Genomic DNA, 18080 nt, shown 5'->3' with positions numbered 1-18080 from the left:
TTGGCTGGTGGCTTGTACTAATTTTGGATCCTGGGTACTTTACATTATATTAGACCCTCAGAAATCCCACTATGATGGTTACCTGCCTGTCTGTTGGAGAAACTGTGGAAACCCTGCCCCACAGGTTATTTTTAAATGCAAATACTCCTACACAGTAAACCCATATTCTTTGGGTATATACCTCATGAATGGTTGAATAAAGAAAAATATTTAAGGAATATACTTCTGGTGGGTAGGACAAAGATGGTTATCTCAGGAGAGCACGGATGGAAATAACAACGGACATCTATAAGATGGAGAGGATAACGGCATTTGTTAATCATGGTTTTGCCTTGTTTGTTATTGTGTGTATGTTCTTCTTCCATCCATTCATCACCCTGGACAGGTCGCCAGTCCATCGCAGGGCCACACATAGACAAACAACTTTGGATGGTGGGAGGAAGCCAGAACCCATGCAGACACGGGGAGAACGTGCAAACAGGTTCGAACCCAGGACCTTCTTGCTGTGAGGCTATAGTGCTTTCCACTAGGCCACCGTGCTGCCCTGTATGTTCTTCTGAGAAGCAGAATTTGGAGACTTGTGACAAACAGGAATTTAGGATATGTGTATGCAAGTTTTGGATAATATAAAAAGAAAATTACAAATTTTAATGTTCAAACTAAATGTTCTGGCTCCACTGACCGTTTAGTTTAGTTCTTTTTTTAGTTGATTAACTTTCATATTTTTAGGTACAGGTAACTCTTTATTATGACTAAACTATACTTTGGTATTTCTCCATAACCTGGATCATCTAAAATCACAATTTCATCATCATTCTTTCATTCGAAATCTTAAGAAAAGAGCCATCATCAGCTAACTGTCTATTATGGGCACTTTTACAGGACTCGTTGCTATAATTTGTTGTTCTAGATGAATTTTAAATCATCTTTGGAAAACCAAAAAAAAATAGTGTCAAACATTCAAACCTGGTTAACTCAGATCCACATACGAAGAACTGCTTCAGACAAGAAAGCGGAGACAGGACAGAACTTTTATTTATTTATTCTTATTTTAATCATTAGAAACATAATCAAGGAAAACAAACATAGGAAAAATATCTCTGGTCACAGATAACAAAGCTGCAGAGGCTCTGAAGGAGCAGAGAGAGAGAACTGATAAATCACAGCGAACAAAAGTAAAAAAAAAACAAGTGCTTCAGGTTGGGTGAATACATTCCTCTAGTCGTGAAAACACACAGGTAAGCATCTACACGGAGGCGACTGCGCCCTCGCTGACACGTTAAAGAGGAGGAGCCGAGCACCTGGGGCCAAAACAAGCCCAGAGCTGAATCAGCTGCACCTGCACAGGTGTGAAGGAGGGTAAGAAAGTGGGAGGGGTTTGAGGTATTTCAGCTATGCAGGGAGGAAAGAATCAGACACAAACAACTGTGGAGGATTTTCATAATGCCCATGCATCACCCGGACTGCTCGGGCACGCTGTTTTGGTAGTAATTCTGAATATATATATACGTGTATATGTATATATACGTGTATATGTATGTATGTGTGTGTAAAATACTACTTATATTAATGTAACTCTTTCCAAAATACACAGGAAATATCTATGTAGGAAAACAGACTGTACAAAAAACAAGAATAGCTCTGTATAAACATTTAAAACCTTTAATATATCAATATATCCTTTATTTATATACTGTATTTGTTTGGTCTGTAGTAAAGAGTATTAAAGTGATTCCACAGTATGAGACAACACCAGTCAGCTTCAAATATACATTCATGTCCCACTCGGCCACCGGGGGGCGCACTCGTTGCTGAGCTACACTTAACGACAGAGAGAACAAATAAAAATAAAGCTCATGCCGAAGCCGTAAAGAACCATCTATTGCACTGACGGGAACAATCAATCATTTCCATGATCAATAAAGAAACAAAACCCGGTTCAGACGAAGGTGAGTCTTTTTAAACCCTGCACCAACTTCTGAAAACGTCTGAGAGCGATCAGCAAACAGCAGCAGTAAATAATTGTCGAAGGTCAATTGTCACAGTTTGTCTTCACAACATGGGTCTTATTGAGAAACAACTTTGTAAAAACATCCTTATTAATCAGCTTTCACTAATGAGCCTGCACGGACAGAAAGAAAGAGACTTTCTGAGAGCACGAGGCAGTGACGTTCAGGACAGAAACACAAACAAACAAACAGCTCTTTCTTTGTCGCTGCCTCTGTCGTAACGCCGCCACGTGGGCAGCACGAGGTCGTACGACCCCACGGATCAGACCGTAGAAATCCGTGCACATGACGCTGCCAGAACGTTACAGAGCTGAAGTGTGTTTCTAAACTGCCATCAGGTTGTCCTGGCAGGTTGGTCACAGTAAACAGTTCATGTGCTGATTACAGGTTATTTCAGACTGAAGTTCAGAACAACATCATCTTTCACACAAACATTATTATCTTGTGGCCACATAACACCCAGGTTCATTATCTTTTTCACGCAAGATACACCATGGGTCAACCTGTTTGCACGCTCAAGTTCACACAAGATATCTCGTGTACACAAGATATTGTTTTGTTTGCGTAAAACCTACGCTGGACTGAGTATCAGCTGTTCATTTAATCTGAATTGAATCCTGGTCTTATTTTCAGGTTTTCTGAAAAGTTCTGCGAGACTGATGGAACAAAGCAGAAACGCTAAGTTTGGATGATCATTTGTTCTCAGCTATATAACAGAACAGATCCAAACTGACCCAAACAATAAACCACTGTAAATTCAAAAACAAATCTCTTGTTTCCAGCGTCGAGCTCGGCAGGAGCGCTGGGACTTCCTGCTGACATCAGATCAAAACTTCCTGTGTGTGTGAGCTGATCACAAACCAGCCTGGTCGTACGTGAGCCAGAAGCCTGAGGCAGAAGCAGACGGGCTGCTGAGGGCCCCAAAAACAAACTGACAGCGTTGAGTCTCTTTGGGTTCCTGTTTTCGTCATCACTGAAGTATTTAAAGATACACTCTCTGATGTCGTTACAGCAAGTTTAATGATTATAACGAATCAAACGATTAAAAATCTGAAAGTTATTATATCCTGTGTTTTACTTTGAAGGTTTTATATTTGCACTTTTCCATAAATATCCATAAAAATACTGCGCAGGGCCCCAAAAACACTTGACCCCTGATAGAAAAAAAGATGCTGATTGACCTACAGGAGAGCGGCAGGAGGCGGCACACATTCATATACAAAGTCATCATGAGCAGAGCGAAGGCAGGTATGTACATGTGAACAGGTGCCTTGTGGGAACAGTTCCTGCAGGGGGCGGAGTCTGTGAGGGGGCGGCAGCGAGCGAGCCGTCGGTAGTCCTAAAGTGCCATTACTATACACTGGGATGGGGGGGTCAGAGGTCAAAGGTCAGGCTCCAGGTGGGTTAATGTGGAGGCAGGTTAGTGTTTGTGGTCTGAGCCGAAGAGGCGTCCTAACAGGTGTGTGTGTTTAATAATCCTGAATAACGGGCTCAACTCGCGGCACAGAGGCGGCCGTCTTTCAAACAGCTGATAAGTGGCTGTTTCCAGCAGAAATGTTCGCCGGCAGCCAGGAGGATTATAAAGACATGAAAGGTTTTGTTGATAAGTCTCGGAAACAGGAAATAATCTAAAATGTGTTGACTCATAGTCGGTATATTTTTGGTGCTTCTTTCTTGTAGTTTAAAGTATAAATCTGATGATTTTTATATGCTTCTCCTTATGTTCAGACTTAAACCAGCAGTGAACGTGTCTCCTAACGAGTCCCGAGTGTCTCTCAGCCTGACGTCTCTTCTTCCTCTGAGCCACAGACACCAGTAAACCCATCAGTGAACCTCACGTGTTCCTTCATCACCATGAACACACACATTTAGGAAATTACTGAGCCTTCAGAAACATGAAGCTGTATATTTGTGAGCTGTAATTTGGCCCTATTTTCACACGTTGTTGTGGAAATGACTCGTAGGTACAGAAAGTTTTGAATGCGTGCAGTAGATGGCTTCAGCCTGCAGGAAGACGCCGGTGGAAACGAGGAAGAGGAGTTTGTTGTATTCGTCGTTTCCTAACGTTACTCCAACACAACAGACTCCTCTCTCCAGCTCTGACTCGGTTTTCCAGCAACAAGTGCCTCAACCTAAACCTAAGGTTGTTCTATCCACGCCGCCCATTACGACACACATGAGCGTTATTCAACAACTTTGTGTTAGGTTAGGCAAAAAACTACTTGGTTAGGCTCAGGGAAACATTGGTGTGGGTTAAATAGTACATTATGTAAGTCACATGATGGAGGTTAGTAAAGCTATTTAAGTGCTTGCTTATGGTGGGAATTGTTGGGCCTCTGTAAATAATATTACAAAGAGTACAGTCTGGACCTGCTCTATACGAAAAGTGCAATGTGAGGACTTTTGTTATGAAATGGTGTTACATAAATAAAACTGAACTGAACTCAAAATAACGCAACATTTACTTGGTAAGGGTTTGACCTGTCCGACCACTATCCTACCTCCTTGCATGGACTTTCTGCCTATTTCTAATACATCACAAGACTTCCTCCTTTGCATCTGTTGGATGGCTACTAGAGGTCGCTGCCACAATAAATGTAAATAACTTAATAAATAACGAGCTCCAGAAATGACCTATTTTGTCATTTTTCACGTTTCCATCAAAGCCTTCAAAACCTTTTGTACCTTCTTGTCATTTCCACACCAACATATGTGAAAATAGGGAAATTACCCTTTAAAGATTTATGTCTTCAAGAGGAACCAATGGGTTTGGAGCTGAGACATGGACTGACAGGGTGCTGGTTTGAGTCTAAATAAGAAAATAAGACGAGATTTAAGTTTTGTACTATCAGAGGTCATATTTGACTTAATGTATAGTTCAACTTGAAGTCAACTTGTTTTTGTTTAAAGTAATGGATTGTGTACTTGTAATGATTAAGTGTCTTTTTGTCTCTTAAGCCTTTACCTGCCGAGAGTTGAGCCATCAGGACTGTGTGGAGGGTCGCTGGTGGATCTGGAGGAGGCAGGTTCATCCTCCTCAGTGTGTGTGTTTGTATATATGCTGCATATATATATATATATATGTGAGTGTGTCCTCACAGCGGCCCGTGCCGAGCCTCGTACTTGGCCAGGATGTTCTTGGTGCGTCCCAGCTCCTTCCTCAGATCGGCCACCTCCTGCCTCAGAGCGGAGTTCTCCTTCTCCAGGAAGCCAGCTCGGATGGCGATCTGGTTCTCTTTGAGCCGCCTCGCGTCCCGGGACCGCTTGGCCGCCAAGTTGTTCTTCCTGCGCCTGGCCCAGTATTTGTCATCCTGCTCGAAGGACACAAGGGAGGAGACGTGAAACAAACAGGGATCCTTCAAGGAAAGAAAGTGGGTTTTATTGTATTTTACCCACTAGTTCTGTCTCTCCCTAATACTCTTGAGAGTGAGATGAAAATGTACTATGTGTAATGTGTAATACTTTTGATGTCTAAACCTAAGCAAGTACTTTTGATGTCTAAACCTAAGCAAGTACTTTTGATGTCTAAACCTAAACAAGTACTTTTGATGTCTAAACCTAACCAAGTACCTTTGATGTCTAAACCTAAGCAAGTACTTTTGATGTCTAAACCTAAGCAAGTACCTTTGATGTCTAAACCTAACCAAGTACCTTTGATGTCTAAACCTAAACAAGTACTTTTGATGTCTAAACCTAAACAAGTACTTTTGATGTCTAAACCTAACCAAGTACCTTTGATGTCTAAACCTAAACAAGTACTTTTGATGTCTAAACCTAACAAGTACCTTTAATGTCTAAACCTAACAAGTACTTTTGATGTCTAAACCTAAACAAGTACCTTTGATGTCTAAACCTAACCAAGTACCTTTGATGTCTAAACCTAACCAAGTACTTTTGATGTCTAAACCTAACCAAGTACCTTTGATGTCTAAACCTAACCAAGTACTTTTGATGTCTAAACCTAACCAAGTACCTTTGATGTCTAAACCTAAACAAGTACTTTTGATGTCTAAACCTAAACAAGTACCTTTGATGTCTAAACCTAAACAAGTACTTTTGATGTCTAAACCTAAACAAGTACCTTTGATGTCTAAACCTAACCAAGTACCTTTGATGTCTAAACCTAACCAAGTACTTTTGATGTCTAAACCTAACCAAGTACCTTTGATGTCTAAACCTAACCAAGTACTTTTGATGTCTAAACCTAACAAGTACCTTTGATGTCTAAACCTAACCAAGTACCTTTGATGTCTAAACCTAACCAAGTACCTTTGATGTCTAAACCTAACCAAGTACTTTTGATGTCTAAACCTAACCAAGTACTTTTGATGTCTAAACCTAACAAGTACCTTTGATGTCTAAACCTAAGCAAGTACCTTTGATGTCTAAACCTAACCAAGTACCTTTGATGTCTAAACCTAAACAAGTACTTTGATGTCTAAACCTAACCAAGTACCTTTGATGTCTAAACCTAAACAAGTACTTTTGATGTCTAAACCTAAACAAGTACCTTTGATGTCTAAACCTAAACAAGTACTTTTGATGTCTAAACCTAACAAGTACCTTTGATGTCTAAACCTAACCAAGTACCTTTGATGTCTAAACCTAACCAAGTACTTTTGATGTCTAAACCTAACCAAGTACTTTTGATGTCTAAACCTAACCAAGTACTTTGATGTCTAAACCTAACCAAGTACTTTTGATGTCTAAACCTAACCAAGTACTTTGATGTCTAAACCTAACCAAGTACCTTTGATGTCTAAACCTAACAAGTACTTTTGATGTCTAAACCAACCAAGTACTTTTGATGTCTAAACCTAACCAAGTACCTTTGATGTCTAAACCTAACCAAGTACCTTTGATGTCTAAACCTAAGCAAGTACCTTTGATGTCTAAACCAAACTGCAACTGCTTCACAACGTCAGACACGTGTTAGAAAGAGCTGACGGCTTAACATTTGGGTGACAGAATCTGACAGGTCGCAGATGTTGGTGTCACACCTGTACCTCGCCATGTTGCTGTTGTGATTATACAAATGAGATGAAACAAGTCTGTCTGCCCCCTAGTGGTCAAACATCACCTATCGCGTCTCTACAGTTTCTCATGTCCACAGAGACAGAGCCTTAGGAAGCTTTCACAATCAGCTTTCAGCCGTGCAGGGCTGGACTGCAGCCACACACAGATCCACTTTTTATTTCAACAAATTAAAAGTCAAATCCTCTCAGCCTAACCTCCCGGCGGAGAAGACAGAGAATCACAAACAGCTCTGCTTTCTCATTCCGGCTCATATAAGCCTCTTAACCAGGAAGAGCGGGACTGGGCCAATAGGACAGCAGCGATCTAAGAGCGGAACAAAAAGTCCACCTTTGTCCCAGCATGCCTTGCAGGTTTAAGCTGAGTCGATTTTAATCAGCACCAATGGTTTAGTCTGTCATATTTCAAACTGAGCACCAGAGTCAAAGTCCTGCTCTTCACTTTCTACTTTTCATCCACTAAAGTTTTACAGTTTCACAAACATATCGCACATCCATACGTTCGCACGTGTCCTGTCCCTCCAGATGTGCAAACCTAAGCCACAGGAGCTACAGTTTAAAGTCTCAATAGGTTGAGAGAGAACATCATTAAACTGCCTTTGAAACTTAAGACTACATCTTAAAACATCTCCCAGTCTGACAGTGTGAAAATCTAGTTTTGGAAATGACTTTTTAAACGAGGAGTGCCGTTCTCAAGGCCAATTTGTACTTCTGCCTTGTGTCAATGCTGTTGCTGACAGCGTAGAATACGTGCCATCGTGAGAATTTATACTTCTGCATTGGTGTCTGCGTCGCTCTGCAGTTATACTTCCAAAACTCCAGTTGGCGGTGGGGTTTCTATGTTTCACTGTGTTAAGTTTCTTCTTCGTCGTTGGTGTAGGCTGCTACAAACGATGGCGACTGAAACTGAGTGGATCATGTTGGAGTTGGAGCTGAATGTTGTTGAACAGCAGTTACTTTTTAAATGTAAAATGAGAGAAGGCGTCGGAGCATATGGTATGTACGACCTTTGAACCAGTTGAGGCAGAAGAAGAAAGACGAGCTGGAAATGAGTAGGAGGAAATGTGACGCTATCAAGCCGACCAATCACAGTTCTTGTGGTCTGCATAGCCTCGACGTGTATTTACATATTTGAGGAGGTGCGCATCAGCGTATATTCGACGCAGAAGTATTAATTGGCCTCACAAGTCACAACCGTGGGAATCTTTCCCATCTCTACCTTCCATCCAAAACAACGGAGCAGGTTGCCTTCAGGTGAAAGCAGAGTTTAATCATTACTTTTCCTTTTATTTTACTTTCCCTGTGTTTTATCTTTAATGCGAGCCTGTCGTAATAATCATGAATCATAATAATTATTATATTTACTCAATTTGTCTGAAAACTGGAGTTTCTGCTTGTGATGCATAACAAGCTGATTTCAGGCTTTTGGATGAGGAGAAAAAAGACTTCAAGCAGCAGTGAACATTTTTCATCTGGTCAGAACCAACTCCAAATTACCTTCAGGTCATCTGGGATGAAGACCTTGCGAGCTTTCTTGATCATGGGCTGTGGTTTCAGCTCCTCGGCCGAGAACTTGCGTTTGCGGGGGTCAAACAACTCCTGCCCCGGCACGCTGGACAGAGCCAGGTCGGCCGGGTTGGGCTCGTATCCGACAGGAACCTGGATGGAGTCCGGGTCAATGGGGCTCGGGGTGTTTCTGGAGCTCGGGAGGCCTGGAGGAAGACAATGGTCTTTGTCAGCTATCAGTGGTCACAGCTTCCCACACAGAGTCTGACTGTTGTTTTAGATACAAACCCTGATCCCCGATCTAAACAAAACTTGTGAACCTGCTGCGATAAGAACTGGTGAGCTGAAGAAGACGAGACTCATGACACGAAGTTGGTTTTGATTAGGTCTTTATAATCACTTATTTCTTTCTTTCTTTTCAACAGATCAGACAAAATGAAACTTTTCCAAACTGAACATACAGCACTGACCCAGAAAAGAAAGGCACATTTATATTTCTTTACAAACGTACATGAACAAATACTATAATAATACAAATAATGTTAGTATTAAGTTTAAAATGACCAGTGTCTATATTTATTTCATAAAGATATCGTTCCAAAATATGTCTGCACTGTGGTTTCGTTCCTTAAAGTTCCCGAGATGACCAGAGAACCTCTTCTGAGGCTGCAGTGACGAGTTGCAGCCAGCAGATGGCGACGGACCTGAAGTTAAAAAGCATTCAGCAGCAGTTTCCTGCATCAAACCCAGTTCTGTGCAACAATGAAGGGACTGTGAGCAGGTTCAGGAAGTATTTAACCATAAAAATTAAAGCTGTTTCCTGCTCAGCGTCTCCTCTCTGCTGTGACGAGCTGATCAGATGAGGAGAGAGCAAACGTGGGCAGATTATTATATGGTGAGAATATAAATAACATGAATCCCTTCATCTCTCTGACGAGGCGCTACAGATCATGTCGTGGGTGAAAGTCACAGCCTCTACAGAACATTCCCTCTACTCTCTCTGCAGTAAACCGAAGCAGTTAACATTTACAGCAATAAAGAACAACCTTATATCCTGTTCAACACTTATATTTGGGGTTTAATTCCCTGCCAACGCCGTGTCTCAGTAACACTAACTGACTTAACACATAAGAAGAAGAAGGAAGGCAGCGACTACCAGGTTAACCTGTAAACGTCTCTCTGTTTGTTTAAAGCTCCTCAATGATACAAAATAATAAAATGATTAAATACAGGCTGAAAAACTAAGTTTAGATAAAGGAACTTTCTGTTTTATCGTTGAGTATTTTATGAGCTGTTTCCTCCAGGAAATGATCCCTGCCAAAAACACCGAGCGTTATTAACTGTGCTGTCACATGCACAACGTTTCATTAGTCAGGAGGGGTTTGTATGGAACCCCATCTGTGCCAGAAAAATGACTGCATGAGACGGCACCTCACATTTCTGACTTCTCATCAAGTCACTAACCATGAATAATTATTAAGTCAAAATACGTCATCTTAGTTTTTAAAAATGTTGTGATGAATAAGTAATTTTGTTTTCATGTTTTTGTTTCTGTCCTTCCTATTCTTCCAGCAGGACAGGACATCCACACATTTGGCGAGTTCGGATTTAAAAAGCAAAAACCAACAAATACTTGTTTTAAAAAGTCTGACGTCAGCACACGTTCAGGTGAACGAGGCGCACGACACTCTCTTCTTTTCTTCACAACAGCTTTTAGAAAAACAACCAACAGTAACTCTCTGATACATCAGGCAGGTCTGATGAACCAAATGGACTCACATCTAAAACGCCTCCGTGAAGTCAAGAGTGGCGGTGAATGAGACTACCCACTCCCTCTGTGAGTCCCAGCAGCAGTTCTTGGACGAGACTATTTGTTTTTCCTCTCCAGCTGGTCCTGCAGAGGTCAGGTTTTGGCAGTTTGAAGGTTCAGACTCGGTTTTAAAATTAAGGTTAGAAACCACCAGAACCTCCAGCATCCCCACATTTCAGGAATTTACAGAACGTTTTCTTCTGTTTGCCTTCACTATGCAGCTCATTCTCCTGCTCTGCTGCGTTGTGACGGGCACGTAGCCGCTGGTGTAGATGTTATAGTTATATTCACAGAGTACAATTCAGAAAAATGACGAGCCACCAGATGCAGAATCAGCCCAGGACGCATTGCTCAGTCCAGAAACCTCCAAACCGTCAGTTCCTATTACTCAATGAGCAAGTCCAGAGAAAAGGCTTTGGCATGTTCACGTAAATATGAGGAATTAATAGCGATACTGACTGCGTTCCTGTAGGGGTACATCTGACTTTATCTTGACATTTTACACATTAATAGGGGGCGCTACATAACACTGTTAAAGCTACATCTAAATGAAAAACAGCAGTGGGTTACCTGTTGGCGGTTCTAGTGTTAAACGTATGCTGTGTCACTGGGGCACATTCCCGTGTGTGCATTTCTTTTACACTTACACAGACTGGGTGTGAACGTTCGGTATTTCCTTTAGAAGCAGCATCATATTTATCAAACCACAATTCAGGAAACAGAAATCAATTCAGAGCCCTGAAGAGGAATTCAGTTTCCTGCTCTGCTAAGAACACCTGTGGCAGAATGATGCTGAAACGTAACGTTGGCCAAAACGTCCCGGCAGGACGTTGGATCAACTAGACCGCTTTCTCGATGTTCGGGGCTGCACTACGGTTTGCTTGTGATGGTCAAAGTACAGGAACTGCAGAAAGCATCATCATAACCGCGGGCCTGCAGGGAGGCGTCCACACAGACCTGTTCTCTGGATGATTTCCCCACATGTTTGTGACACGAAGCCATCATCAGTGCTGCATGTGGAGGAGCAGGTGGCAGCTGAGCAGCAGCGCATGATGTGCGGCGCTGCCAGACACGTGTGTGTGTGTGTGTGTGTGTGTGTGTGTGTGTGGCGCTGAGTTGTGGTTCCTGATGTTTCCTGCAGAGCTCGTCTCTCAGGTTAGAAAATATAAATGCATACATGCTGCGTTTCTACTGTATTGTATTATTATTAGTATTACTTCCAGTGGTGGAATGTAACTAAGTACTTATACTCCAGTACTGTACCCCCCCTGCTACTTTTCTACTTTTAACTTTACTTCATTTATCTGACAGTTTATGTTTACACTGAAACTGTAGAAGGGAAGTAAGAGAGAGTAAAAATTAGATTTTTTTTAAAATGTCCCCTTAATTCCGCCCAAGACCAAATCTGCAAATCACGAGTTTGCTGGACGGGATTATTATGGATTATGACAAAACAACAAACTCATTTAATTCACGTTGCTTTTTCTTTACACCTCCAGTTCAGATGGAGGACAGCAACGAGCAGAGAGACCGAAGTGTGGACAGAGACTCCACCTAACCGGCAGGATGAGGATGTTTGTGCTTCTTTTAGTCTCCCCACCTCTCTCTCTCTCTCTCTCTCTCTCTGTCGGTCTGTCAGTTTGCTTTTCATTATCTGCTGAACGCTGGGTAACCCTGCCACCTTATCTGCTGGACACTTGCAGGGCCACGTGGGAATACAAATATGCCAGATTATGCCATAGATTACTCTGCTATATTTAGACATGGGAGCAGCAGATTACAGTTTGCTGCTGTGCAGATCAGCAAGAGAAGTATTTAAATACTTTAGTCAAAGTGAGTGGAATAAAACTAACTCAATATCTGCAGAGTAAATGTGTTAATGTTATTGCGTGCACTTTTTATCTGACCGTGCGTTCACGTTGTTGCTCTATCACAGAGCAAAGACGAGACAGTGCAGACTCTGGAGAGCATATTTCCACTACGGAGGGAGTAACGTAAAGATTACAGATGTGTCTTTGAGAGATGGATGCATTTACACCTTTATTTAACATCTGGCTAAAAACACACACCAGCTGAACTCCTGCAGCTGATTCTGAAAATAAACCTGTCGACCTCAAAACACAAACTCTGAGCCAAGAGGAGTATCCCAGGATGACTCACTCATCTCAGCCGTGTGTGTGCAACAGGATTATTAGTTAATGCAAATGTAAACACAGGGCTGGAAACTTGTGTGTGTGGATGTGAAGGGTTGCCGCCCACTGGCCTACTTCTGCAGAGAACACTATGTTCTTAAAACATTGATCTCACGCAGGGACACACACACACAGCAGCGAGTCACATGTCTCTGAGCGCTGTGAGAGGACGGCTTGTTGTCTTTCTCTATAAACATGAGGAACAGGGAGCGAGTAAGAGTCAGAGCGGAAGTTCTCGCCTTCACACTCACACACACACTCACACACACACGCCCTTGCTGAGGCCAGGACATCTGTCGAGGTGTTGAATCTGACACTTCTCTCGCTCCTGGCGTCTAGGGCGGACTCGTTTTCCTCGCCACGCAGAGCGAGCGTTACTACTCTGGGAGTTTCCTCCCTCTGAGGTCAGAACTGAACCAAACTAACCTGAGCTCTGCATCGCCGTCAACGTTAACCTGTCAGCAGGATATCTCAAAAAAGTATTCACAGATTCCACGAAAGCTAGAGGACACATCGGTGTCTGGCCAAAGATTCGGTCACCTGGCCGTCAGGACCAAAACTGGGTCACCGGTCCAGGTCCCTGAGCTCCAGTGCTGATCGCAAAGCCTTTTTCCATGCCTTTACGTAGCCTTTAAGTATGACAATTTCTGATAAAATACCATGTTTATTTATTTTTTTTTTTTACAAAATCACATTTTTTAATTTAATAAAAGACGCCACAGTTCTGAAATGTTAAACGCTGGTTCAACACAAGCCGCCGTAACAAGCTTTACCTGAATAAAACATGTCTCCTGGTGAGCTACAGTGTGTTTATCAGCATGTAACAGGATCAGCCATATATCTCTAAACTTTGTTAACCTTATTGTTATTGTGATATTGAAATTAAGATAACATGTGTGTTATTATCTCGCTTTGATTCAGGAACCTTTACAAAGAAAAAAACGAAAGAGCAAGCACTCTTTGTGGTCTGTACTGAAAGGGATTGTTCTTTAAATTATATTAATTTCAGCCATAATTATATTTAAACAAATTTAAATACATTGCCTAGTCTAAAACGAGTTAGTTTAAAGTACCCAGTATGTTTAAGCTTTAACTTGTAGAATATAAACAGCTAAAAAAAACTCCACTCTGGATTCCAATCGATAAATCGTTTCATTTTGAAGCCGAACTGATGTGAACTGATTCTGATCTGTCGAGTGAGATCTTTCAGCACTCAGTCGACTGATCCCCTCCTGCAGCCCTGAACTCCTCCTGCCTGACTGAGGCCCGTCTTCTGCTGTTCCATTATTTAATAACTCAAGAGCACAAACAAACTGAGAGACTTGTCCTCCTACAGCAGCTACAACTGATCATGAAAGAGATGAATGGGTTTTCTTTTGTTGTCAGTCAGCAAAGAGGGAAACGTGCTGCTTACAGTCATGAAAAAGCAGAGATTTCTCAGCACGTAGTCGTGCATGTGATCTTTTAAAGGAACACACTTGTGTGTTTGAAAGTTTTAGCCCCTATAAATCATGTAAACATAGAGTTTTGGATGGGTTTATTTCTCCTTTAGTTCCATACACCTGTTGGTATTAAGGTCTATCAGCAGACTCGTCTTTTCATCTCATCTTTTAAACAATTCATTGATTGATTGGCCTTTTTAAACTCTGTTCTACTGAATATCTTTGGGGTTTTGACCAAATAAAATGAGCAGCTTATATGTGTCAGCTTTGGGCTCTGGAATTATAATGTACATTTTACAGCCCAGAGATTCAGCCCTACTTACACCCTGTAATTGATCTCTGCAAACATCAAATCTGCATAAAAGTATTGGTCAGTTTTACGTTATCATCATGTGTTCATGCAGTTTTAGTACTGATAGATTTTAAGAGTCTGCACTGCATTAACTCCCAACAGCCACTGCGGTGGGATGCAGCTAGCGGTTGTACTTCTTCTGGACCTGATCTCGAGCTTTGATGCAGTAGATCATGCTATCCAAGGAAGGTTAAAATCAAGGGACATTTTGTCTCTCATTCAAGAGGCTTCTTCAGTTCTTTAGTTTAGAACTGAAAAAGTCCCTTGGATAATTATTACCTGATAGTAGATCATGGTTTTCTGATTAACCTCCTAAACACAGAGATTTATAGCAAAGCATTAATGGTGCAGTCTGAGACTGGCTAACAGGTCTATGGAAATTCTGGGCACCTTTCATACCTGCCATGTTCTGTGTGGTAACTCAAGGATCCGTCCTTGGCCCTGTAATTTATATATGATATTATATGTCCCTATACATTTCCTTTCGCTGCTATGCCGATGACACTCCGCTTAATCTTTATCAGCTGAATTAAACCAGGTCAATGAATATCATTTATCACCCCCCCCCCTCCCACTTGACTGAACCAATCGAAGTTTTACAACAAACACAGCGGCCTCGTTTTCAAGATGATTAACTAACTGACTAACATGTAAAGTATATCACGTTCACCCAAAGCTGGAACATAAACATCTATTAAAAATGGCTGTGAGTGTGTGTGTTACCTGCTTGTGTCGGGCTGCTGTGCAGGCAGTTCGGAGAGATGACGCTTGTGTGTATGGAGGTGGAGGCGTGGTTGCTGAGGTCCATTACTGAGGGCACTGGTGTGGCTGGGGATTGGGGCATGATTGGTGGCTGGCGGGGAAGAGCGTGTGGTTGGTGTTGGCTGTGGTGGTGCTGGGACGGGCTGGAGGGGATGCCATTCTCGGACAGGAACTCTTCCAGATCCATGTACTCCAGCTGGAAGGTGTCTCCATCGTAAGGTAAGGTCTTGTCCCACAGCGTGGGGCCCAGGAAGGCTGACTGGGGGGTGCTGCGCTCCTCCTCGAGGTTCTTCTCCTTCTCCTGCTGCTTGCTGAAAGCTGCACAGGAGAACAGAGCGGATGAATCAGTCAGTAAAACCCGCCAAAAAACCCTCTTCAGGACATGTTTAAAAAGTGACTATTGCTATTGGACTTTGGAGAATTTGCTCTTTTATCAAGTCGAATGTTAGTCCTGCCTTAAAAGTGCCCTGAAGAGTTTTTGACCACTAGTGGCTCTATGAAGGAGTTGAGCAATTGTATTGTTGAGCAGGTCCATGTTTTGTTGCATCTCACGCTCTACTGGCACGAGTAAGCAGGCCCAACATCTTCCAAACTAAACAACCAAATACTCTGTTGTACTACTGTTTGTCGGTGCCTACCGAGACCGTCCATTTCAAAAACTACTCATGTGATTTTTTTTCTCATTTACCGCTGCTTTCATTAAGGTTTGGTTAGATTTAAGGCGGTGGTTTGGATTTAAAAAAGATATCTGGTTAAGGTTAGGGATTGACTGCGCTCATGGTTAAAAGAAATCGTCGCTGAATGCTGACGTGACGTGGAAAAATAAGTGTCATAGATTTTTTTGACCTCTCCATCCAATCTGACTTCACCAAGGTGTGTTCAGACCGAACGTGAACCAACTGTAGAGGCGTTGTGGATGAATGTAAAGTCACTGCTAAGACATGACTCAACGCAAACTGTCCCAGATCCCCCCCCCGAGTGAGGACACGCCTGCACAGGTTGAATATGTTTCCTCGTAGGACAGTCTCAGTGAAACCTGCTGACGGTTTCAAGCCATTCCACTGAGCGACAGTTTGTGGCAATAACGCATCTGTAAACATAAAAATGCACCAGCAAAGGCAGGGAAGAAAGAGACCGCTAGCTAGCAATCATGGATTTAACATTGCAAGTTTCAAAATATTATTTAAACATCTGTGTTTACCCCGTTCACTTAGGGAGTCCATGTACTTGCAGTTCTGGGTCGTATCCACATGGTTGAATGCACTTACTGTAAGTTGTTCTGGATAAAAGAGTCAGATAAATTAATTAAATGTGACTCCTGCAAGAGATTTCTGTAGCTTGAATAACCCAAAATACAGATGAAAATTAGCCTTACTGGCTAACTCTGGCATATTTTCAGAAATATTATCAATATATCAATACGCACTCTAATAAAGTAAAGATGTCAGCAGTGACACCTGAAACTGTGAGTTACTTAATCCTCTCACTGCAACCAAGAAGCAGATGTAACTGAAAACACTGCGAACTATTGGGAAATGCAATGTGAAGTCATAACAGAGCGTGCTTACAGGGTGGTGACTCACCTAGGTTAGATTTTTGTTACCAGCCTTAGCTTAGTTTACACAAAGAGCCTAAGATGCTAAGCAACTTTATGTCTCATCAGACTACAATCACAACAAAACCTTCAAGGTTCCTTATTGACCTTTCCAGGAGCAGCGAGTCGAGTCCTTGACCTCTATTCGCCCCGAAACCTCTGACCCTGCCACCAACAGATGGCTATTTCATAAAGTTCAGTTATAATTATTGATTAAGAGTGTTTTTGTGACACCTGACAAAGTCTCTCCAGACTTTCTGCTTGCATGTTGTTTACCAATATATATTTTTGACAACGTTTCACTTCATCAGCAATTACATACTTTATGTTCCTGTTTTGATTTCTGAATCAGCTGCTCAAAAGTTTGGCAACAATCCAACTTGGAATACAAAGGAAACCAACAAAGTGGAGAGATGGCTGTGAAGCAACATGATTACTGATGAGTAGAGAAACAGAAAATGTATCTGCAGCAGTTTTGTTAATCAATAAACAGACACTTTTATAGTAGCTGCTCAAATGTGAAAACTAATTGATGATCAAATATTAATAATACAGTTACATTACTGCTCCTCTGGCCAGCTGGAAATAGAAAATAAATGTGTTTTTATCATATTTACTTCAAGACATTTAACTGCTCATATTTGTGGTCCTTCTTCCTAGACATGAAAAGTTTTCGCCGGAGGCTCAGAGTGCAGAGAAACCCGCAGCTCTGACAGCTGAGCGGCAGCAGGACTGACAGTCCTCATAAACCTGCAGTAAACATGACATTAGCGTTAACGGGCTGCGGCTGATCCCGGCTTCACCTTCATGGTGCAGCGGCAGCTTCATCGGGTTCTCCAGCAGAGACTTCAGCACCCCGTGCGTCGCTGGAGGCAGAAAACCTGGATTCAGTGGGATGGGATGTCGGGACATTTTTTTTCCTGCACGCCTCCTTGCACTGGGAGCCGGAGATCCAGTCAATCCACCAAACCACGAAAACTAAAAATAAAGCGACAGATATAAAACAAACGTCGCGCCGGCGGTCCTCAGATCAGCAGCCTACAAACACACTGAATAAAGAAATGAGCCCTCAGAATAAAAAAGCCGCGCGCTGCAGCGACGACAGGACTCGGCGCGGGGTTTCAGTGGGCGCGTGTGGCGGAGCCTGACCGAGTACCGATCCATGTGTGAGGACGGAGGACTGCTGACGTCAAACCGTAAGCCCTCCCTCCAGCCACACCCCTCTCTCTCTCTCTCTCTCTCTGTTTTACTGCTCATCCTTTCACCACCCGTTCTGCTGTTAATGTGCGCGCAATATTTTTACGAGTCACCCTCTTCTGTTCTATTACAAACCGCAACCAGTTTAGTCTGAAGCCTCTCAAACCCTGAAATAAATAAATA

General features: G+C 42.3%; 1 protein-coding gene across 3 annotated transcripts; it reads right to left on the bottom strand.

Moving 5' to 3' along the window:
* Nucleotides 1-1017: 1017 nt before the first annotated feature.
* Nucleotides 1018-17866, bottom strand: LOC119915638 (hepatic leukemia factor-like). Of its 3 annotated transcripts, XR_005446976.1 has the most exons (5): nucleotides 17504-17866; nucleotides 15068-15424; nucleotides 8540-8754; nucleotides 4075-5323; nucleotides 1018-3781 (listed from the first exon to the last, which is right to left on the bottom strand). XR_005446976.1 is itself a non-coding variant. In XM_038735257.1 (4 exons), the coding sequence occupies exons 1-4, from the start codon at nucleotides 17610-17612 to the stop codon at nucleotides 5105-5107; spliced, it is 900 nt and encodes a 299-aa protein (XP_038591185.1). In that variant the 5' UTR covers nucleotides 17613-17866; the 3' UTR covers nucleotides 1018-5104. The 3 variants fall into 3 exon arrangements, 2 of the variants coding, with proteins under 2 accessions (XP_038591185.1, XP_038591186.1); XM_038735257.1 differs by having other exon boundaries at nucleotides 1018-5323; XM_038735258.1 differs by having other exon boundaries at nucleotides 1018-5320.
* Between the last annotated feature and the right edge of the window lie 214 nt (nucleotides 17867-18080).

This window comes from Micropterus salmoides, unplaced genomic scaffold (assembly GCF_014851395.1).
Source record: "Micropterus salmoides isolate LMB-PRFRI ecotype aquatic unplaced genomic scaffold, ASM1485139v1 Ms_hic_scaffold_21, whole genome shotgun sequence".
Taxonomy (NCBI): Eukaryota; Metazoa; Chordata; class Actinopteri; order Centrarchiformes; family Centrarchidae; genus Micropterus; species Micropterus salmoides.
This window is presented reverse-complemented; position numbering and strand designations above follow the sequence as displayed.